This window comes from Mixophyes fleayi, chromosome 12 (assembly GCF_038048845.1).
Source record: "Mixophyes fleayi isolate aMixFle1 chromosome 12, aMixFle1.hap1, whole genome shotgun sequence".
NCBI classification, from domain to species: domain Eukaryota; kingdom Metazoa; phylum Chordata; class Amphibia; order Anura; family Limnodynastidae; genus Mixophyes; species Mixophyes fleayi.
In genome coordinates this window covers 30,091,657-30,113,998 of record NC_134413.1, presented here as the reverse complement: position 1 = coordinate 30,113,998, position 22,342 = coordinate 30,091,657, and the positions used below count along the sequence as shown (strand labels likewise).

Sequence of the window (22,342 nt, the reverse complement as noted above, 5' to 3'; positions counted from 1 at the left end):
TAGTCTACAATGAATTGCAACCATATTATGGTCTGAAACTGCAGCCCTTCATATTTGAGTTTATTTACAATAGTTTATATTGTTTCTAAAAACAGCCTCTAACCCTGTATTTGTAGCTGATGTTTCAATATATAATACTTATGTATTCTTATACAGAATATTCTCAGTCTGTTTAGAGAGGTTCAGAACATCATTTTTTGATAAAGATAATAGCCATTAATATGCAACTGTGGTTCATCTAATTCTTACTCATTAACTTTTCTCTCTACTCACTGTTCAGAAAGACTTCCAGGTGGAACTTCTCGTTGAAAGTCCTTTGAGATGTCTGGTGCTTGTTGGGCAGGTGGCTGCTGAGATGTGGAGGAGAAATGGCCTCACCATCATTAGCCAGGTACTGATTAACAATAATGGAAGAACTTCTCTAGTATCCATAATAAATTATCAGTATGTTTATACACTACTGTGAACAATATAGTTTTCTTTTGACTAAGTTTTTGCATTTTTGTATATTTTCCAGTCCTTCAACCAAACCCTAACATTAATTAAGAAAGATCCTGAATGAGAAAAAAATAACAAATAAAAGAATATTTGATATATATATTTAATTTATTTACGAACGTTATGCAAGTCCCAGTGCCATGCCTGTTAAATAGTTGCCCCTTTGTCTCAATAACTGGTTATTACACTTTTAGATAAAATAATTGTAACCACGTTTCCCGTATTTTTCTGTCTTCCTTAGGGAGACACTGGGAACATTTGGGTATAGAGTAGGGACAGGGCGAGCTGTCATGTTAAAACTTCTGTTTACTAGCCCTAGCTCCTCCCTCTCAAACTTCACTTCCTGTTTTCCTCAGTTTGGTTTAAGTGCTCGGAGAATGGGCTGTGCTTGGGCTGTGCTGCAGCCCTTTTCTGTTTTATCTATTTGTTTTCCCAGGATTTTTCCTTTAGACTGTGGGGCTGCTAGGCTGTATTGCAGGCTCACTTTTTGCAGTTGATTTGTGTGCTGTTTGTCTTATGTACTGTGTTTTTGACTGTTTGTTTGACTGTTTTATCTGTGTATTTTGTCCCACCTGTTAACATGTCAGATGGGGGAAAGTTCATGCTGGTTCAATGATAAAGTTCACCTGTCCCGTCTGTAATATTATCTTACCGTCCGGACAGACACGCCTTGTGCGCTGTCTGTCAGTCTCAAGCTGGTATGCCGCATGCATCAGCAGGTTCTGGTTCTGACTGGGCGGAGCCTGCCTGGACTTTGTGTCTTTCCAATCCTGTGGCTGAACTTGCATAATTCAAATCCCCCTTCCTATTTGGTGAATGTGGTGGATTCGCTAACTCAGGGTCCAGCTGGACCTGTGGCAATGGACTCTGGCGATCCTGGGTACACGGGCTTGTGTTCTCAGTACAAGGTTTAGTTTCGGTCTCCTACTCTGCTACACCTTCCTCCTTGCGTATGTGCAAGTGGATGGCGGCACCCTTGCAGGGAAATGAGTCAGATTCTGACTTTTTCTCCCGAGAAGAGGGCGAATTTTCGATGGATTCTGACATGGACACTCCTGTGGTGGAGGAGGATCATCCTGATTGTCAGAGAGTGAAGGCATTGTTATGCACGTTTAGTCGCTATTCAATTTCGATTGTCGAATCTCGATTTGTGGGGGTCATCTCTCCAGGGGATGTGCTCCGATCTTCCCGCCAAGACTCCAGTTCCAACTAGTCAATTAACATTTTATAGTCAGCATCATATTAAAGATTTATTCCCTAAAATCAATAACTAGAGTATGCAATGTGCGATCTCTTCGCCGAATGAACCGGACAGCTGCTGATGTAAAGGGGATTAATATGATACCAGACATGACACATTTCCTTTAACCTGTACCATATGTATTACTAATATGCATATAACTTATAATATTACACATAAACACTAATAAATTTTGAGATAAATAACTGTGTTGCGACTGTAATTAATGTGTACTATTTACAAAGATGCGTATCTGTGCGAATGTGTGTAATTGTGTAAAAACTGCTGTTGCCACGCGTTGCGGCTGCGTACGCCCTTCCACGCCGTAGCTTGCAATACGCATCTTTTAAGACAAAGACAACCAAGTTTGCTCGATATTAATTGAAATGACTTTATCCAATTTGCTGACTTCGACAGCATTAATACGGGCTGTGTGTCAGGTACTTGAGATTCCTGAGGCGGCAGTCCCTGTCACTGCAGAGACTTCTCTCTTGGGCATTGGGCAAAGCAATCTTTATCTTTTCCCACTTCTTCCCAATTGGAAGATTTGTTGGCTCAGCAACCAGATCAGAAGTTCCAGGTGTCTCGTGGCCTCCAGTTGTGTTATCTCTTTCTTCCTGAGGTTCTTGTGAAATGGGAGGTGCCTCCATATGTGGATGCTTCAGTTGCAGGGTTGACCAAAGTTACTACCATCCCTCTTCCTAACACAGCCACTCTTAAGGATGGTACAGGCCGCAAGGTTGAGGCCGTTCTTAAGTCTGTTTTTTTATGTCGGCGGGTGCCTCTCTGCAACCCAGTTTGGCGTTGGCTGGGTCAATAAAGCTGTAGAATGCTGGTCAGAACAGCTGTTCAAAGGTTTGTTGGCAGGGAGACCGTTTTTCTAAACTACTTCCATTGGTGGAGCAAATTCAGAGGGCTACGGATTTTTTAGGGTTAGGTGCCATGGATATGGCACTTATAGGGGCACTGATATCTTCTCTGCGGTTTTGGCTCATCAGATTCTCTGGCTTAAGTCCTGGGAGGCTGATGTTGAATCTAAAAAGACTCTTGAGACTATTCCCCTTTCCGGTGGTGTTTTGTTTGGGCCTCAGCTTGACTGTATTATCAGTCAAGCAATGGAGGAAAGAGCATTTTCTTCCTGACAATGCCCCCAAACAAAGAATGTCCAGGTTCTGGTCCTTTCTGTCTTCAGGTAGGTCTCGCGGCCAATATTCCTGAGCCTATCCGACAGAGGTCAGTTGCCTGCCCCGAGGGGTGGTCTGCAGTGTGGGTGTCAGGCCTGGTCTGCTCGGCGTGTGACAGCTGTCTGCAGACAAGCAGTCCACATGACATCATTTTGCCCTTCTACAATCGTCCGTTTTCTCTTATTCAGGGATCGGTGGTTTCAGTCTACCAGGGACTCCTGGGTTCAGGGAGTTATGAACTGGGGATACGAAATCGATCTCCTCGGTCATCCTCCCTGGCGATTCTTTACCACAGGGCTTTCCGCATGTCCACAAAAGCGACTGGCTCTACGAGAGGCGATACAATCCCTGATCCCTTCCAGTGCGGGATTCACAAAAAAGTTTCAACCTTTTTCTGGTGCAAAATCCAGACGGCTCATTCAGACCCATTCTGAATTTGAAATCTTTGCACACACAGGTCAGCTTGCTCAGGTTCAAGATGGATTCTTTGCAGTCGGTGACTCACGGCATGGAACAGGGGGAGTTCATGGTGGTTTTGGACAACAAGTATGCCTATCTTCATGTTCCCATCTGGATGGGTCATCAGTCCCTCCTCAGGTTTGCGGTTCGATTAGAGCACTTCCAATTTCAGACTCTTACTTTTGGTCTGGCCACAGCCCTGCGGGTTTTCACCAAGATCATGGCAGTCATGGCTGCTCTGTTGAGACCCAAGGGGATTACAATCATCACTTACCTGGATGATTTTCTTTCGAAAGCAGAGTCTCCGGAGGTACTTCTGTCTCATATCCAAGTAGTGATCCAGACTCTAGAATCCCACGTTTGGATTCCCAACTTCAAAAAGTCCAAGTTGACCCCATCCCAGCATTTGATCTTTTTGGGACTTTTCCTAAGCAGACCGATTTTGCATCCGGGCGAGTAGTCCCTCCATCTGGAGGTTTTTTGCCAGCTGGTGGACAGGTGGGGTCAGCCAAATGTCGACATGATGGCGTCTCGATTGAACCACAAGGTCCACCTCTTCTGCTCCCTTGCAAGAGATAATCTGTTTGTCTCAGTAGACAACGGTGTGGCTGTTGAAGCTATGATCCTGCGAGCTAAGAGTTTCTCAGTGCATGTAGCGCAAACCATGTTTCTGGCTCGTAAACTGGGTTTAGCCAAAATGTTTCATCGAGTCTGGCGGACATATATTGCCTTGTGTGAAAAGAATGGGTATCCTACCTCTTCTTTTCGATTTTCCAGGACGGGCTGGACATGGGTTTGCGCCTTAGTTCTCTTAATGGTCAAGTGTCTGCTATTTCTGTCTTCTTTCAAAAAGACTTGTAGTGATGCTTGATGGTCAAACTTTCATCCAGGGGGTGCTCCATGTGCAATCTCCATATGTTCCTCCGGTAGCACCATGTGATTTAAATTTGGTTTTGATTGCTTTATAGCATCTGGCTTTTGAACCCTTGGATACGGTAGATTTCAAATTTCGGATCTGCAAGACTGTCTTCCTTTTGGCCATCTCTACGACAAGAAGAGTTTCAGAACTTGCAGCTTTATCTTGAAAGTCTCCTCTTCTTGTTTCTCATGAGGATAGGGCAGTTCTTCAGACCAAGCCTTCATTACTCCCTAAAGTGGTGTCTAGATTTCACTTAAATCAGGACATCGTCATTCCTGCCCTGACTATGTCTAGGTCTCTGGAGCACGAAGTTTCTATTCGTTCTCTGAATGTGGCCCGAACATTTATGTGCGTAGGACTCAGGATGTGCACAAGACTGCAGAACTTTTGATTCTCTTTGATGCACATAAGAGAGGCTGGCCAGCTTCCAAGGTGACAGTTGCGCAGTGAATTACGGCTGTAATCCGTCAGTTTTATAGTCTGGCTGGGCAGCCTGTTCCTGCTAATCTTTAGATGCACTCTACAAGGTCTGAGAGTGTATCCTTAGTGGCACGTCATAGTGCCTCAAGTAAGCAGTTGTGTCGGGCGGCCACGTGGTCTTCTGTGCACACATTCACTCGGTTTACCCCGTTTAATGTATTTGCATCCAAGGATGCAAGTTTTGGAAGAAAGTTGCTTTGTGACTTTTTTTGTGATTGTTCCCTTCCGTGATGCGGCTTGGGAAGTCCCCGGTGTCCCCCAAAGGAAGACAGACAAAATAGGATTTTTATACTTAAGTAAAATCCGTTTCTCTTAGTCCATTTGGGGACACTGGGAGCCCACCCTTAACAATCTGGTTTTTCCTACTGTTTGACATGTCTTGTTTTTAAGAGAATGTTGTTTTTTCTCTTTTCCTGTTTTTTTTTATCTCTGTCTCCTCTTTCTGTGGGCTTGGTTAAACATAAACTGAGAAAACAGGAAGTGGGGTATAAAAAGGGAGGAGCTAGGGCTAGTTAACTGAAGTTTTAAAGTACTAGTTTACCCTGTCCCTGTACTTAATATCCCAATGACCCCAGTGTCCCCCAATGGACTAAGAACAACGGACTTTACGTAAGTATAAAAATCATATTTTGTTGACTAGACTCTCTGCAGAGTGTGATGAAGCAGGATTCTAGGGATTAGAGAAATTACAGGGGCACAGATTCTGCATCAGAGGATTTCCTGTACCTATGTGGTTCCTTGCTCATCTGTTATAGCCACCAGGTTAGCAGTGTTTTTCGGTCCATCTTCCCTCTCTGGTGCCCTCCATGTAGCACATCCATTAGTGGAATTAGAAGACTTTAGATGGGCAAGCGGTGATTACGAAGACCAATCTATGATGTCTGGAACAACCCCATCCACTGGGGACAGCATTGGTTCAATGTCATTTCCAATAGGGGAACCCACTGTGTGTCATAATCCCCCTAAGAAGTGACATCACTGTTCAGGACTTCCTTTGGCATGAACTCCAGAAGGTTCCTTCTCTTTCCTCTTGCTTATTACAAATATTTGAACATTTGTTTCCAGTTCTGCATCCACAGCAGTGACTACAGGTCTTTTGCTCTGTGGGAGCAATGACCTCAGACTGTTGGTTTCACTGGCCATCAATTTTATGTTTTTCCTCCCTCCGGGTGTACTCTCTTTGTGTCCCTAAAAGTTTTACCCCACACTATTATCTTTATGTGTCCTATTAGCATCTCAGTTTGGCCTGCATATACACTCTTCGTTCAGACTGTGCCTTTCTATGCAGCTGTATCCTCCTAAGCAGAATTAAACCTCATCCTATGGACGGAATGTTTTCAGACATCCCCTCAATAAATCTTTGTAACCCCTGCTAGTTGAATATTCCTCTATATGTACCACTTTACTCAAAACACCCTCAGGAGAGGTTCGGGAAACCCCGACGTCCCAGCCCCTCTCCAGCCCTCTCTCCCTCCCCTTGCTAGCATCCATGTCTGTCTTTCATCCACACAGATGAACCTAGATTTGGCCAAGCACTTGGCCCCTCCTTAAGAATCAGAATAAGTGTGGCAGGCACTTGGCCCATATTTGAAGAAATCCTTTATTTACCTGTCACAATTTACAGGATAATCTGTGTGTTACCTTCAGTTGGAGGAGGTGATTTCTCAACTAAGGACAAGACCACTTTTTGTAATCTGTCTCACAGCGTAGCTCCAAGATCTCTCAGGCAAGTGCAGAACAAGCTACCCCAAGAGAGCTGACTCCAAATCTGCCAAGTCATCCAAATTGTCCTGAATATGCTGCCCCCCCCCCCCCTTCCATATCCAATAGGAGTGCAGTATGTGTGTTTTGAGATGTTTGGGAATGATCTCATGTTGACAGCTCAGTCATGGCTGTCCTTTTCATGGACCACCTCTCGGCGTTTGCGGAACATTTGATTACTTCATTTCAAAGATACCAATGGATCCAGTACGTGCTCAGACACTCACTTTTTATTTACAGTAAATAAGCAAAATATTCTATGATTGTAACATTGTATCGATTATTTACCAATATCCAAAAGGTAACTTAGAGTTTATAGCAGTTATGGACACTTCTAATAACACTGATATAGTGTGACACATTCACCTTTTTGATATTACAAGATCACAGACAATTACCCAATGATCAGTATTTCTAATATAATAATAATTTTAATAAACACCAAGAAAGCTTGAATGAAATTTGAAGATATTGAGGGGTATTCATTAAGAAGGCTCTGCCAATGACTATAAAGACTGAAACGAAAATGCTGCAATTCCTAAAAAAAAATACACTGAAAACAGATTCCTTTATTACAGTTATGTGACGTGTCCTTTCTGTTGGTTATTTTACTCAATCTGTTTTTTTATTTGTTTTTTAAATAAATTATTGCTTTTGTAAGTTTATGCAGCAACAAGTCGTACTTTAAACCATGCAAGTTTTTACATCACACATTGTTAATTTGATGTCATTCTCATATTAGATTTAATTTTTTTACCTGAATATTTATGTCACAACTTTTTTAATCTGCACTTGGTATCCATTTAAGCCAATTTTGCAGTTGTCCATTTTTTATATATCCACACCCTTTAAAAGGTGTACCTTATTAAAGGGCTCTTGATTTTTAAACTGTTTTCATTTAGGTTTTCTACTACCAAGATGTCAAGTGCAGGGAGGAGATGTATGATAAGGACATTGTGATGCTGCAGGTATTTCTACTACTTTACTTTGATCCATGTTACTAATCCTTATGGCATTCTGTGTTTTGTAAATATGTTCCACCATACTGTACAGTTTCAAAATCACGTGACACCTGAGAATAATTGGATTCCTAGTACATGTAAGAAAAATTTTGGTAACGTTTACAATTATTTCTTTTCTTTCTTGTCACCACACATGGGTCTGGGAGGAAACTCAAGGGGCAGAGAAAGAGGAGAGTCTGGATCTGCTTTCTGCAAAGAGCCAGGGGGCCCATACTTGGTTAAATACATGGCCCCTATCACAATTATTTCTTATAAGTAAACGATAATGTAATATATACGATACATAGCATCCTAAATACAAGTTATCAGGCTGCAATTACAATCTAAAATAGTGAACATTTTTGGCCACCACTTTAAAGTGGCTGCTTAACAGGGTGTGTGAGTAGGAGGACAATCCATGTCTGCGATTGTGACTTTTGATTGGTCCTCCCATTTACACCTCTTTCTCTCCTCCTATTTCAGGGACATACCACCCACCATCCCCCAAAAATAGATATACTCCCTCCGCCCCTCCCTTTAGAGAGAAATTATATTATTATTATTATTATTATTATTATTATTATTATTATTTTTATTTTTGTCTTCTATACTCATTAATCACACTATCCAGTGCAGAACATGATGTCCCATAACTGAGCATTACAGAATACTCTCTGGTTAGCAGCCATTTGACATGTTATGGTTCTTGTCTCATTTTTATGTTCTTATCACGCTATAGTACTTTAGTAAATATTATACTACTATACTTTTCTATAGTAAAACTGTGCTGTCACATACAGAAGCAATGACAATTCAAGTGTATGTGAAAACCTACTTATTAACGCAGAATAATTAGACAGAATTTGATAATGAGAATAATCCCTCAGGTAATAGAAATCCTTTTATTTGCTCTCTTTAGATTGGTGCTTCATACATGGATCCAAACAAATTCCTGCTAATGGTGCTGGACAGGTTTGAGCTTCAAACAGCTTTCCTAAAAGTGTCAATGCCCTCCAAAGACATGGTAGGGGTTACATTTTTCTCACTATTTTGTCTAGTGGTTTGACATTAATGACATAACTCTTTGAACTCACCTTTCATGGGTTATTACATTTCTAGAAGATATATTAATGTGCATTCATAGGCTACACACAGTGGAGGCAGCCATCTTGATAGTATTTATAAGAATGCAGCCTATGTATTCACTAAGAACGATTGCCTCGGTGATGTCACTACTTTTCAGTGATGTCACTAATTGCAAATGAAATGATAAGCCATATTCTAATGAATATTGGTTCAATATACAAAACTGACTGCTCCACTGTGTGGAGTTGAAAGACGCACTATATGTGGACTTTAAACTTTAAAGTCCAACACCTAGCTTAAATAGAAATTGTTAATATTTTCTTGTACATTGTATGAGAATACTGTGCTCTCATCTATCATTTGTATAAGGTGAAACTGTATTATAGTGTAGCGTCAAGTATACCAGATGATCAAAAATCGGGCCTAGTTATAATTTTATTTTAATATCTTGCTAATATACAAGCTTCTTTTTATGATAGTGCTTCTAGTGCCATATTGCTTTCTGTTGAAAACATTTGTATTTTAATTGCTATCTCTTGTTATATTTTCTATAATTTTAGGATCTAACAAGGCAGTGGAATATTCTAATTGAGGAAATGCTGCATGTCCTTATTTGCATAATTGGTAAGAAAATATGTTTCTAGAGTATTTTCGCATTATTTGAGTAAGATTTTCCACCTGTAAACCCTTAGAGATTGGAGAAGGATGCCAGAGAGTGTATTGACTGAAACATGGATGCCTTAATATCTTATATGGTTCATGTAAAGCAAAAGAACACATTGCTCTTTATCCTGTTCAAAGCAATTCTAAGACCTTGGAAATAGTTCACCACATATCTAAGTTGTAGATTTTAGCCGGGGTGAGTGCTAACTTAATGTCCAGTAATTATCGACCAAATTTAGGCAGCTCCTTGCTTTGCCCGAAAGGGGATATGTTCTGCCCTTAGGAGAGACAAAGAGTAAGGGGTTTTACTGATTGTATGATAGTAAGTAGATTGCCAGACCACAACATCACTATTTATCAAGTTTTCCTATTACAGGGGAGCGGTACATGCCAGGGGTCAGTAATGTAACCAAAGAGGAATGCATGATGAGAGAGATAATCCATCTACTCTGTATTGAACCCATGGCTCACAGTGTTATTGCCAAGGCTTTACCAGAAACTGTAAGTGTTCTTCCTGTTTCATATCTCACATAGTACATGTAATGGTTATAGTTGAGAAATTGTTGAAAAACCACAAATCCTTATAATATAGTATTAATTTTCTGTGAAATGTACAATGTAGTTTTATTCACTAGTATAAGAATAATGTGATATTTCAAATTATTTACAAATGTTTTAATACATTGATTTCACAAGTTTCCTATTCATACTGCATTCGGTTTATGGGTTACACCAATATTCATAACAGTGTTCCATATTAATTCACTACAAACCAGGGACATCAGTTGGAAACAATGGGGGGAATTAAATTACCTGTGAAGAGCCACATCACAGCGATGTCAAGCTGTTCTCATTTGCGGGTACTATGATACCCGAACATCACGGATTATCCTGCACACCTTGTGCCACAGAGTGCCTTCACGGCCATTCATTAAGGTCCTGAAACCATTACTTATATATTAATGCAACTTTTTTTTATTTCAGTTAAAAAGAAACATGTTGCGCTCTACTCTTTTATAGGGCAAGAGCAGCTTCACTACAAGGGGATGTCCCTTCCCTATTACAAATGAGGAAATTATATAGTGATAGCGCTCAATTGCTCTATTGAGTTTAGGTATTTGTTAAAAGAATATGGTGATTGCGCTGTTCTAAGGTGGAATCAAGGGATGGATAAACTAAAATGATAAAATAACATACATATAATTACAAAAACAATAAAATGTTTGTCTGTGTCTTCCAATAAAATGCCATATTTTACAGTTACAATGCAAAACCTGTGCTATATACCATTGTATTGATTTCTCGCTGTGTTTGCAGGAAAACACAGACATATGCTTGGATACATTGATCAATAAAGTGGCCACTTTTAAGTAAGTGATTTAATACATTGATTGCAAAATATATGGGAATGTGTTAAACATGCCCCTATCTGCTCCAGACATTGAAACCAGACATTGATGTGTAAAATATCATAGAGTATAAGTATATGATTTGTTATGTATTTATTTTCATTTGTTTGTACATAATCTCTTATTAAATACAAAGCTGTATTTCCCCTGCTTCTGTCTGCGGTTTTCAGCCATGTATTTATACTTATATTTTTGTTTCCCTGGAATATGTCACAAAGCTGCTTACTAGATACAGTTGTATAAAATGCAGAGAGCACAACAAAGCTGTGCTGTCTCACAGGGTAGCTAATATTACAAATCTGCTGTTTCCCCTACCGTTTGGAGAATATTACATAGTTTGGAGCTTAAAACAGTGGGTTGTGGTCAGAACAACAGATAAGTAAGGACCCCTGGTCATTCCTTCTCTCTCGCCCCATACCTGATGAGAGTGGGCCTTCAAATAAGCTTATATCACATATCTTGGCAGCTGCCAAATCCCTAATAGCAAAGCACTGGAAAGACCCTAGGGCTCCCTCTATGCAGGAGCTACGGTCCTACATAAGACACGTCGCAAGCATGGAGAGTATAACGTGCTACCTTCATGATAAACCACATAGATTCGATAGGGTGTGGGCCCCGTGGTATTTACTAGAAAGCCGTAGCTGCCTATCCAATACGGCTCCTTCTCCTGCAGATGGAATATAGTTCTTGGGCCGCCTCCGGACCCCCCGGGCTGGATATGGTGCGCCACTGGTGAGAAGGGTTTGTATGCTACTTTTCTTTTCGGTAGTATATACAAGTGTGTGGCTAAGCTTCTTCTAGCAATAAGAAATAAGTGAACAATGGGCGCTCAAAATCACCTGTAGATATTCGTAAATGTATTATGTCAAACTATGGCCAGTTGCAGCTCTCCTTGCAGGCTCTGGGACCTGAGTACATACATGCAAAAACACAACTGGAGATGAGAGCAATGTTCCATGTTTGATTGTTCATTTATTTATTAGCTATACTGTTATCAAAATTTGTGCCTTCCTACCCCCCACCCCTTCTTTATCCTCCCCCCTTTTTACCACTATAAAAATATAAAACATAGAGGAGACATCTTCTTGAATGTTAATATTTTTATGTCAATTCTGTTGATTGTATCTTTTCCTGTTGTTTCCTCTTTAAATAAATAAAGAGTTTAAAAAAAAAAAACAGTGGGTTGTGCTGTCAATATAGAAGTCAACATAGGCAGCACGGTGGCTCAGTGGTTAGCACTTCTGCCTCACAGCACTGGGGTCATGAGTTCAATCCCTGACCATGGCCTTATCTGTGTGGAGTTTGTATGTTCTCCCTGTGTTTGTGTGGGTTTCCTCTGGGTGCTCCGGTTTCTTCCCACACTCCAAAAACATACTTGTAGGTTAATTGGCTGCTATCAAAATTGACGTGTGTGTGTGTGTGTGTGTGTGTGTGTGTGTGTGTAATTAGACTGGCTGCTATCAAAATTGACCCTAGTGTGTGTGTGTTAGGGAAATTAGACTGTAAGCTCCAATGGGGCAGGGACTGATGTGAGTGAGTCCTCTGTACAGTGCTGCGGAATTAGTGGCGCTATATAAATAAATGGTGATGATGTGAAATATTCATACTTCACAGACAGAGGTGGCCCAGATTGCAGTGAACATGGAGGTAGTCTCATAAATGTGAGAGTCTCTGTACAATGTCTAGTGTGGAAACATGGTATTTAAACTCTTTTTTAAAGATATGCACCAGAAATAGTGTGCTTACAAGAAAAGCTTATGAGACAAGGATATTAGGGCTAGTAAGAGGCCCTAGCTTGGTCCTAATTATAATTTGCTTTGTTCTAATTATGCCAGAAGTGTCTCGTATTGGTAATAAAAAAAAAAAACAAACACAGTAATTGCTGATTCAGACCCAGGAAGTTGTTTCTTCAGTGCCTCATTCACAATTTCATGATTCAGCTATGTGCTTTTTATTCTCCCCCCTCATCCCCCTGTTCCATGACCAGATTCTTCGAGCACATATATGTGTTTTGTAGCAAACATATCTCTGCTCAAATAACCCCATTTAGAGGTTGCTGAATCTGGTACCCATGCCCTTTTGGTTAAAAATGAAATAGGTATGCTTCAAAGTAAACTTAATAAGATCAAGAATAAACTTGCTGTTTTTCCAATATATTTTTGACATAAACTTTAATACTGCAGTAGTAGATTTGACATTGGATTTATAATTTATAGTCTTAGTTTGATATTTTCATTTATGTGATGTTTTTTGTTTTAAATGAATAACTATTTATTTTGCGCTTGTATCTATGTGGTGAGTGTTGCATTAAATGTAGTGCACACCCATTTACTGGGCAGTTAATCATTTATTAATATATTATAAGTGTATTCAATACAAATCTAACCAAATCTCTTAAACCATATAAAATATTTATGTAAAACCTATATTCTACAGTAATGCAGCTTTGTATTTATTTACTTACATATTATTTATCATTCTAATCATAACAGACACTTTTGTAAAACATGTTTTGAAAGAAGAAACTACTATTCATTAGTTGCATATGAAGCTGAGACCACCCGGTCTTAGTAATAAAAGCATAGATGAATCTAATTTATTACATAGAAAGGGTAGTTTACTAACACTACTATTGGTAGAGTATTTATTTTTTAGTGCAATTTATTGTTTCAAATACAAACAAAACTGGTAAAATATCATACCACAGCACTGCTTCTATATTTCTATATTGTTATTCCAGTGTATAGGGAAGTACAAGTAATCTCCTTTTTTTGGCAGCTAATGGACCCTACGTAAATTATTTCAGTCTTCTCCACTATCTGTTTTTTCCATAACTCTTTATATATCAGTCCAACAGAAATCAAGTATTGCTATATTGCATTCTACTAATAAGCTCTATTTCAACATAGTTGTTGGTGGGTTTTTTCTTTACAAGGAAAAAGTGAGGGTGAGGGGGATGAAAGGGATTTTTGGTGGGAGAGGGGAAACTTACACCTGAGGGGAAAAAAACAAACTGACCAGTCAAAATTTTTTAATGCCTGAGACTCTTCACAATCCCTTTCAATTTAGATTGCAATCCACTCTTTTAATATAGCATCAGTCTTATAGTGACATAAACTGCATTTATGGATTATTTATGCAAAAGTATATACCAAATATACTGCCAATCAAAGTATGTATATTGGAAACCCAGGTCCCATAGTTATTTTAATCTACCACAGCTTGGTTGCTTTGCAGGGGCAGTTATCAGAAATCACAAAATAAACATGGAGGATAAAGCGAGGCCCCTCATGTTATAAGCAGCTGATTAGATGGCTATGATTGTTCTGCTAGTTGTGGCTGAGGTGTTTACAGTTATATCTTTAGTATGGGTGAACATGTCCTTTAAAATATGAGTTGTGAGAGGTACATAAGCAGAAGTTTGAGAGTCAGAGATACATAATGAACTTGTTAAAATCTTGCATTTGCATAGTCTTATAATAAATAGTAGTTGTATACTGTGCAACATTGTCCTTTTTTCTGTTTAGGAAGCCGGGAGTATCCGGACACGGAGTGTATGAACTGAAGGATGAATACCTCAGCCAATTCAATGTATTTTTCTATCACTACACCAAAACCCAGCGCAGTAAGGTAAGGTGGCCTGATGTGGAGTGGTAAACAGTATTGACTTACCATGAATTTGCTACGATATCCATTTTAAATGCCAACGTAATAGTAGTATCTTCTATGGTTGTTTCCCTACGTATTAAGTACTACATACGCATGTTATAATTCCTTTCCATAAGGCATCCCTATCAGATATATAAAGCCTACCATTCCCTTTGGCACTAGTCACATGTGTAGCCCATCAGGCTATTGTTGAGGATTGTCATATTTGGTTTTCATTCTGTAACAACATCATACATTTTAATATGGCTTTTCATCTCTGCTCCCTCTTGTGTCTTGTCTTGTCATATATGTTCACCCACAATTTCATTATTGCTTTTCAGAGGCAAATTGAATGATTGATCTTTCTAATGTGTAATATTGGAGACTACAGAATGATTCCTATAAGCCTTGCCTCCAAGAGGTTGGACACTGAGGAAAAAGTGTAAACCAAACAACCAGGCATCACCTCAGAAAACTAGTTTCTCTTTCCTGCCATTGGGAGACACTGCAAGCATGGGGTATTGGAGGTGGACTTGGAGCAAGGGCCCTTTAAATCTCAAACTATTGAGAGCATAGCTTCTCCCATGCTATGCCTCTCCCATCAAGCGCCATCCTCAGTTTTGCCCTTTGGAGTAGGGAGTTGTTTTAGCCCTGTCGCCCTGTGTTTTTATTTTTATTGATTGCGATTTTAATTATGCTCAAAGATGCTTCCCAAACAGTGGATAGGCTGTGGGCTTCCTTCCTCCAATCTGAGTCCTTGCGCCTAGGTGAGTAGTCATCTGACTTCCCTCACCTGTAGCACACTCTAAGCCATCTCCTTCCCTTCATCAGAAGCACAGGAACTAAGAGCTCCCAACAGTTGGAGTATGCCAGCTGTGCAGACGGAAGGAATTTCACAGCTGTGGCCCTGCACAGGGAGGAAGGGCGTGGACTGCACTGATTCAAACTCCCCCCTTGGCAGCAAGCAGATCTTCTGAGAAAACGCCTGAGTTCGGGGGATGGCAGCCTCAAAAGATCTCCATGGCTGAGAGTACAGCTGGGACTGCGCTCAGATATGTTTTTCCACCACATAGCACAGATTCTCGATTGAATTGAGTTCTGCAGAATTTGGAGGCCAAGTCAACACCTTGAACTCTTTGTCAGGTTCCTCAACCATTTCTGAAAAACAATTTGCAGAGTGGCAGTGCGCATTATCCTGCTGAAAGGGGCCACTACCATCAGGGAATATTGTTGCCATGAAGAAGGGGTGTACTTGGTCTGCAACAATGTTTAGTTAGGTGATACATGTCAAAGTAACATCCAAATGAATGCCAGGATCTAAAGTTTCCCAGCAGAACACTACCCCAGAGCATCACAATGCCTCCGCCAGCTTGACTTCTTCCCATAGTGATCCTTGTGCCATCTCTTCCCCATGTAAATGACTTGCCCGCACCCAACCAGCCACATGATGTAAAAGAAAACGTGATTCATCCGACCAGGCCACCTTCTTCCATGATCCAGTTCTGGCACTCACATGCCCATTGTAGGTGCTTTCAATGGTGGACAGGGGTCGGCATGAGCACCCTGACTGGTGTGCAGCTATGCAGCCCCATACGCAGCAAGAGCGATGCACTGTGTGTTCTGACAGCTTTCAGTCATAGCCAGAATTAACTGGGATTGGACCAGGCGGGCTAGCCTTTGCTTGCCACGCACATCCGTGAGCCATGTCCATGTTGCCAAGTTCACCAGTAATCCTCCCTTGGACCACTTTTAGTATGTAGGGACAACTGCATACCTGGAACATCCCACAAGACCTGCCGTTTTGGAGGTGCTCTGACCCAGATGTCTAGCCATCACAATTTGGCCTTTGTCAAAATCTCTCAAATTCTAACGTTTGCCCATTTTTCCTGCTTTCAACACATCAACTTCGAGAACTGGCTTGCTGCCTAATAATATATCTCCCCCACTACAGGTGCCATTGTAACTAGATAATGTTCTTCACTTCACTTTTCAGTAATTTTAAATGTTGTGGCTGATTGGTGTATATTTTGTCTGTTGATTGAATGTTTCCTTCTTTGATTGGCAGTTTGCCTTCAAATTTGTTGCTGTTTCTTTGGGGAAGGGGGCGGGTGTATTTGTAATTATGTTTTCTGTGGTATAATGTGACTTTCTGGGCAGTAGGAGGAGCTGCTTATCTTATTTCTTGGTGTGCAATCTCAAGGAGGCAGGGCTTCTACCAATCATCCTGTGTTCCCCAATAACCTACAAGAAAAAGGGATCTAATACAAAGTACCAAAATCCCACATTAATAGTCACATTTTGATCTGAGCTCTGAAATAGGAACAAATATATTTATTCCATGGTGTCATAGTACATTGGTATCTGATATTTAAGGTTTTGTAGCAAAAATGTAATGTTTTTGTACATACAGGCTGAACACACACAGAAGAAAAGACGGAAAAAAGAAAATAGTTCTGAAGGTAAATTTGTATGAAGCAAAAAAGTGTAACAGAATATAATAAATATTATGTAAGACACTTTATTTTTGTCTGCACAGCGTTACCACCACCCCCACCTCCAGGCTTCAGTCCAGCTTTCCATAATGTAAGCAACCTCCTGTGCAGTGATGTGATGATTCATCTTCTCCGGACTATCCTGCAGAGGGCAGTAGAGGAGGATCCAGTCATGTGGACAGAAGGCATGATACAGATGGTACACTGACCTGGTCTTATATTTTTTTGAATGAGCCCTGTTCTAGAGCAGTACATTCTGTATTATTTCTTATTTTAGTATTGAAGGGAATATCCACTGAACCAAGTACTCATTGTAGTAACACCATACTTACCAACTCCCGGAAACTTGTTTCCGGGAGAGGAGGCGTGACTGGAGGGCGGGAGGGGGCGTGACGAGGCCAAGCGCGTTATTTTGGCCCTGCCCCCGCAAAACTGTAATTTCCGTCGCGGGGGGCGGGGCCAAAATGACGCGATTTGCCTCGTCCCGCCCTCCAAAATGGCGTGATTCACCGAGAGTCGCGTAAAATGACGCGATTCTCTGTGAGGGATGCGGGAGAAATGCCAGCTTGCCCGGGAGACTGACCCGAATTTCAGGAGTCTCCCGGACTTTCCGGGAGAGTTGGCATGTATGAATAACACCAGGTAAGCTAGAACATTTGAGTTTATATGGGACATTTTTTCAGTGTTTAAAGCATCAGAAGTAATTTAAATTGGAGGTGTGTAGTGAGCACATTGCCTGATAGGTCAGAGCTTAAGCTATCCAATAGCTTGCTGTTATCGCGCCACACCCCCTGACCTTAGAATGGGTTCAATCAGCCAACAAAGATAATTCTCTCTCTCCTCTGCTTACTGTTCAACTTGGTGCTCCAGGGACTCAGTTCAGGTGGGGGAAGTTTATGAGGGGATGTTGTACAAACAATGGGTGATTTTATCATTAAAAGCAACACTACATAGCCTGCAATAGCAATGTAAGTAGAAGCTGTCACCACAATAGCAAAAAGTATTGCAAATTGATCAGAGTGAACTAAATTATAATACTGCAAAAAGAACAAAAGCTCAAAGTACGGTGCAATCACAGAAGGTGACTAGTGAAGAGTAGCAATAACCAAAACGACTAGTCTGACCCCAGAATTGCTGGTAAAATACTCAGTGAAGAAGTATAAGGTCACACTGATATAAATTACAATAGACAGGCTTTAATGGGAAGCTGAAATGTTTCAATTCATTGGGCTATTAATGGAATTGCTATAAACAAATAATGAAGCAGGTTGGACGACCGGTCTATGCATAGGACTAGCAGAATAACAGGGGTGAATCCATGAACAAGAAATATACTGCCAGTGGTGCTTACACAGTCCTATGGTTTCTAGTATGCTTCGCTGTAAACTAAGTGGTGCAATTGTTCCTTTTAACCAACACAAAGCTGTTAAATGAATTTTCAAGTGTCTATGTGAAGCTACCATTCCCAGGATGGTTACAGAATTGTATTTTATGTTTGTTCCATCACAGGCTTTGCATATTATAGCCCTTGGTTTGATAGAAGAAAAACAACAGCTGCAGAAGGCTGCTGAAGAAGACATTACATTTGATTTCTATCACAAGGCCTCAAGTAAGATCTTCTACAAATCACTTCTCGCTATCTCTGTGATAAGAATAAAGTCAGCTTTGTGGTCGGTTCATTCTTACTGCCAAGTTCTTGACCGTTCAGCACCCTTTTATGTTTATTTTCGGTTGGACCACTGTCTTTTGAATCTTGTCATCTTACATTGTAAGCTCTTGGGAGCAAAGCCTTGTCACCTGTTGTTTCAAGTTATGTTTCTGCCTTGCAATTAATGTATGTGTGTTGTATCCCCACATTAATCAGGGCTACTCTCTCCTAACATGGAACCTGCTGCAGTCATTTATTAATGTTGGTCAGCTTAGCAACACACAGTCTTTGATATACAGTATTTCTCTTTCATCCTTCTGGGGGACACTGCTACCATGGGGTTGTAGAGGGGAGTGAGGGAGAGCACTTAACTAGTTAACTTGTTACTTGTGACCTGTTGACAGACCCCTCCCCTCTACGACCCTCCTGTAGCTCCTCAGTGTAGATTAAGTGCCCAAGGAGTTGGGCTTACTTCATTACTGCTGGCATAGTGTGGTAAGGTTTATTTTATTTTCCTATCTTTTTCGTGTTTTTACATAGATAAATCACAGCCTGCTTAGTATGCGATTAGAATCGGCACTGTGTAAAAAAAAAAAAAGGGAACATTGAGAAGCAGCTGGCGGTGTACGGGGGTGAGGGCTGATAGGCTCTCACTCTCAACGTGGATATCGAGAGTATGATATGCGGCTCATTAGCCGTTGTCACACTTGGTGGTGCCTAATGACCGGCGCTACCTGCGGGTCTAGAGCGCCGCGATTTGAAGAGATGGCGGCCGCACACCCGATGGTGCACTTATTATAATTATGGAGGTGGCGCACATTAGGGCTAAGAGAGAGACTGCTGAATCAGAGGAATGCAGCTGGGAGAGAGAGCCCCCCCACAGAAGAGGGTGCGATGGTATCTCCTAAGATCTGCCCAGGAAAAGTACACAGTACACTCCCAGCTTCTGCTTCACTGCTGACCGAGACACCTCTCCTGCTGCAGACTTGTACTAGTCTATGAAGACTAAGTACAACTATATATATATTTTTACTAATACAGTATTGATATTTGATATTCATTGTTGGATAGCAGCATATTATAGAGAAAATTGTTGCATCTCACTGTTGACTGGGACACAATACAATTTCATACAACATATTCCAAGATACATCTTTTGACTGATAGTCAGAGATTAGATAGTATCTTTCATTACCTTGTTTCCTGTGTTGTATAATTGCTAACTGTCTCTGTATATTCTATTCTGTGACTGTTATTTCTTTTATAATGTCTGATAAAGGGAAAGCACCAAAAGCAAAATACTTTGTTTGCTCAAAATGCAAGGTAAAGTTGCCAAATGTACAGCAGGATCCAGGGGTGCTCTGCGTAAATTGTGAGGCAGGGACCGCAGGCCCAGGGCAGTATTTTGTTGTTAATGGAAAAATCAGGGTAGACAATATCGCCTGCACAGTCGATGGGCACTCTGGTGCAGCTTCTCACCCGTCAGACATAGACTACAATGCTGTCTGCGAGCTCTCCTTCTACCTCGACGGGGGGCTACAGTTCAGTGGTACTTTCAACAACAGGTTAATGACGGGACAGACCTAGGAACCGCTGGCCCTTCATCCTCTATTGTTTCCCAGAGGGCCCCCGAATTGATAGACTGAAGACGTTTCTAGACTCTCCGAGATCTTCTCAGTCTAGAACCAAACGTAAGAGAACCAATCATCCTCTTCTTTCAGTATCAGATTCAGAAATTTCATCTGAAGAGGATGGAAAAATTCCTTACGAAACAAACGGTCACCAGGTGACTGATGTTGAGGATATTCACACAAATCAAGGCATTTGAGGATGTGGTCTTAGTAGTTAGAAGGATCTTGGACATAGATGAGCCTACCGCTGCGGATCAAGGTCTTTCTAAAGAAAAATGAAAAGACGCACAGTCTGTTTTCTACCTTCTTCTGAGTTAAGTGAAAATGCGGAGGCAGGTTGGTCTCAACCGGACCGCAATGTAGTAGTTCCTAAAAGATTTATGGGATTGTACCCTCTACAGCTGGAGAATGTTAACCGTTGGGAACAAGTCCCAAGGGTTGACACTCCGGTATCACGCCTGGCGAGTCACTCCACTTTGCTCAGCTTCCCTTCAGGATGCTACTGACAAGGAAGTGGAATTATTTTTAAAATCCATCTATGTAGCTACAGAGCTTCTTTTAGACCTATGTTATCCTCGGCATGGGGTGCCAGGGCCATGGAGTCCTAGGCTGACCAGCTCGCAGCAGCACTTCAGGATTCCGACCTTCAAACCCTAGCGCTGCACCTTAAAGAGGCATCAGGCTATTTTATATAAGGCGGCTCGAAATGTAGCCTCAATGTCTTCCGCTGCCTCTGGCTCAGCGGTGGCAGCAAGTCGAACCCTCTGGCTTAGATCCTGGGAAGCCGATGCAGAGTCAAAGCGTTCCTTTGAGGCCCTTCCATATTCGGGATTGGTACTGTTTGGCCCTGAGCTGGATAATATAATTTCTCAGGCGACTGGGGGGAAGAGCACGTTCCTTCCAGTAAATGTACCTAAGTGTCGGGTTCTTAAGTTTAGTTCCTTTCGCCAGCCCTTTCAACTCTTCCAATATAAGTCAGATGAGCAGGGGCAGATCCTTTGGCTCCAGAGGGCATTCACAAAAAGGAAGGGCTTCTTCCTCTTCCTTAGCAAGGCGTGCTGCTCCCAAGCTGCAGGATAAACATGCATCCTGACTCTCATCCTCCTCTTCTCGCGGCTGCGGGAGTGGGAGGGCGTCTGCAGTTATTCAGGGAACAGACGATGGTGTTCTCCCCAGATCAATGGATTCAAGGGATTATGACAAAGGGCTATATGATCAGGCTAGTGGGTCTGGCCCCGCTTCGGTTCTTTCCCACCTCCTTACCATTAGATCCTATAAGAAGACGATGTTAGATTGCGTTGCTTCTCTTCTTTCCGCAGGGGTCATTTGTGCAGTTCCGGAAGTGCAAAGATGCCAGGGATTGTACTCAAGCCTCTATTCTTGTTCTCAAATCCGGATGGTTCTTTCTGCCCATTTCTCAATCTAAAGTCCCTAAATTTACACCTGCAGGTGGAAAGATTTTGCATGGAATCTCATCGGTCTGTAAAAAATGTTCTGGAACCTGAAGAATTCCTGGCATCCAAAGATTTTTGGGATGCCTACTTGCACATTCCAATATGGGATGGACATCAGTCCCTACTTCGTTTCATGATAGGAGCCCCCACTACCAGTTCAGGGCGCTCCCATTTGGTCTCTTGTCAGCGCCAAGAGTTTTCACAAAGGTCATATCGATGATGTTCAGTTGTCTCCGTTCCAGGGGGGTCAGAATAGTGCCCTATCTGGACGATCTTCTCCTCAAGGCGGCATCCGTTCATCTCTTGAGTCAACATCTGGATCTCGCAATCGGGGTGTTCAGAGTCTCAAGAATGGATATTTAATCTAAATAAGTCCCAGTTAATCCCTTGCCAAAGGATGACATTCTTGGTTCTCATCACGGACACCAGAGAACAGAAGTTATTCCTTCCCGAGGACAAAGCCCGATCCATTCATATCTTGAATGCGCGGTTCGGGATGAAGCTGAAGGGGTAAGTAATGTTGGGAATACGACTACCACCAGGAGAGAAAATGGTCTTAATATGATTCCACTCCAGACTGTTTCAGTGGGATCTTCGATCAGAGTGGTCAGGGTCTCACCTCCGATTGGACTCCCAACCAGTCCTTTATTGGTGGAGAATTCGGGACCATTTGATTGTCGGAAGGTCGTTTGCTCCAGTGTCCTGGATAATCGTCACGACGGATCATCATCATTTATTTATATAGCGCCACTAAATCCGCAGCACTGTA

The 22,342-nt window shown here is 41.5% G+C and overlaps 1 protein-coding gene across 1 annotated transcript in view; it reads left to right on the top strand.

Annotated features, from left to right (window-relative positions):
* UBR1 (ubiquitin protein ligase E3 component n-recognin 1) overlaps positions 1–22,342 on the top strand; it is a 103,931-nt gene that overhangs the window by 52,143 nt on the left and 29,446 nt on the right. Inside the window, exons 17-26 of the mRNA XM_075193172.1 lie at positions 281–391; positions 7,444–7,509; positions 8,462–8,566; positions 9,189–9,252; positions 9,668–9,792; positions 10,609–10,661; positions 14,228–14,330; positions 16,759–16,807; positions 16,885–17,039; positions 18,350–18,449. Coding sequence (XP_075049273.1) covers positions 281–391; positions 7,444–7,509; positions 8,462–8,566; positions 9,189–9,252; positions 9,668–9,792; positions 10,609–10,661; positions 14,228–14,330; positions 16,759–16,807; positions 16,885–17,039; positions 18,350–18,449 — 931 coding nt within the window. The remainder of the gene's footprint in view (positions 1–280; positions 392–7,443; positions 7,510–8,461; positions 8,567–9,188; positions 9,253–9,667; positions 9,793–10,608; positions 10,662–14,227; positions 14,331–16,758; positions 16,808–16,884; positions 17,040–18,349; positions 18,450–22,342) is intronic.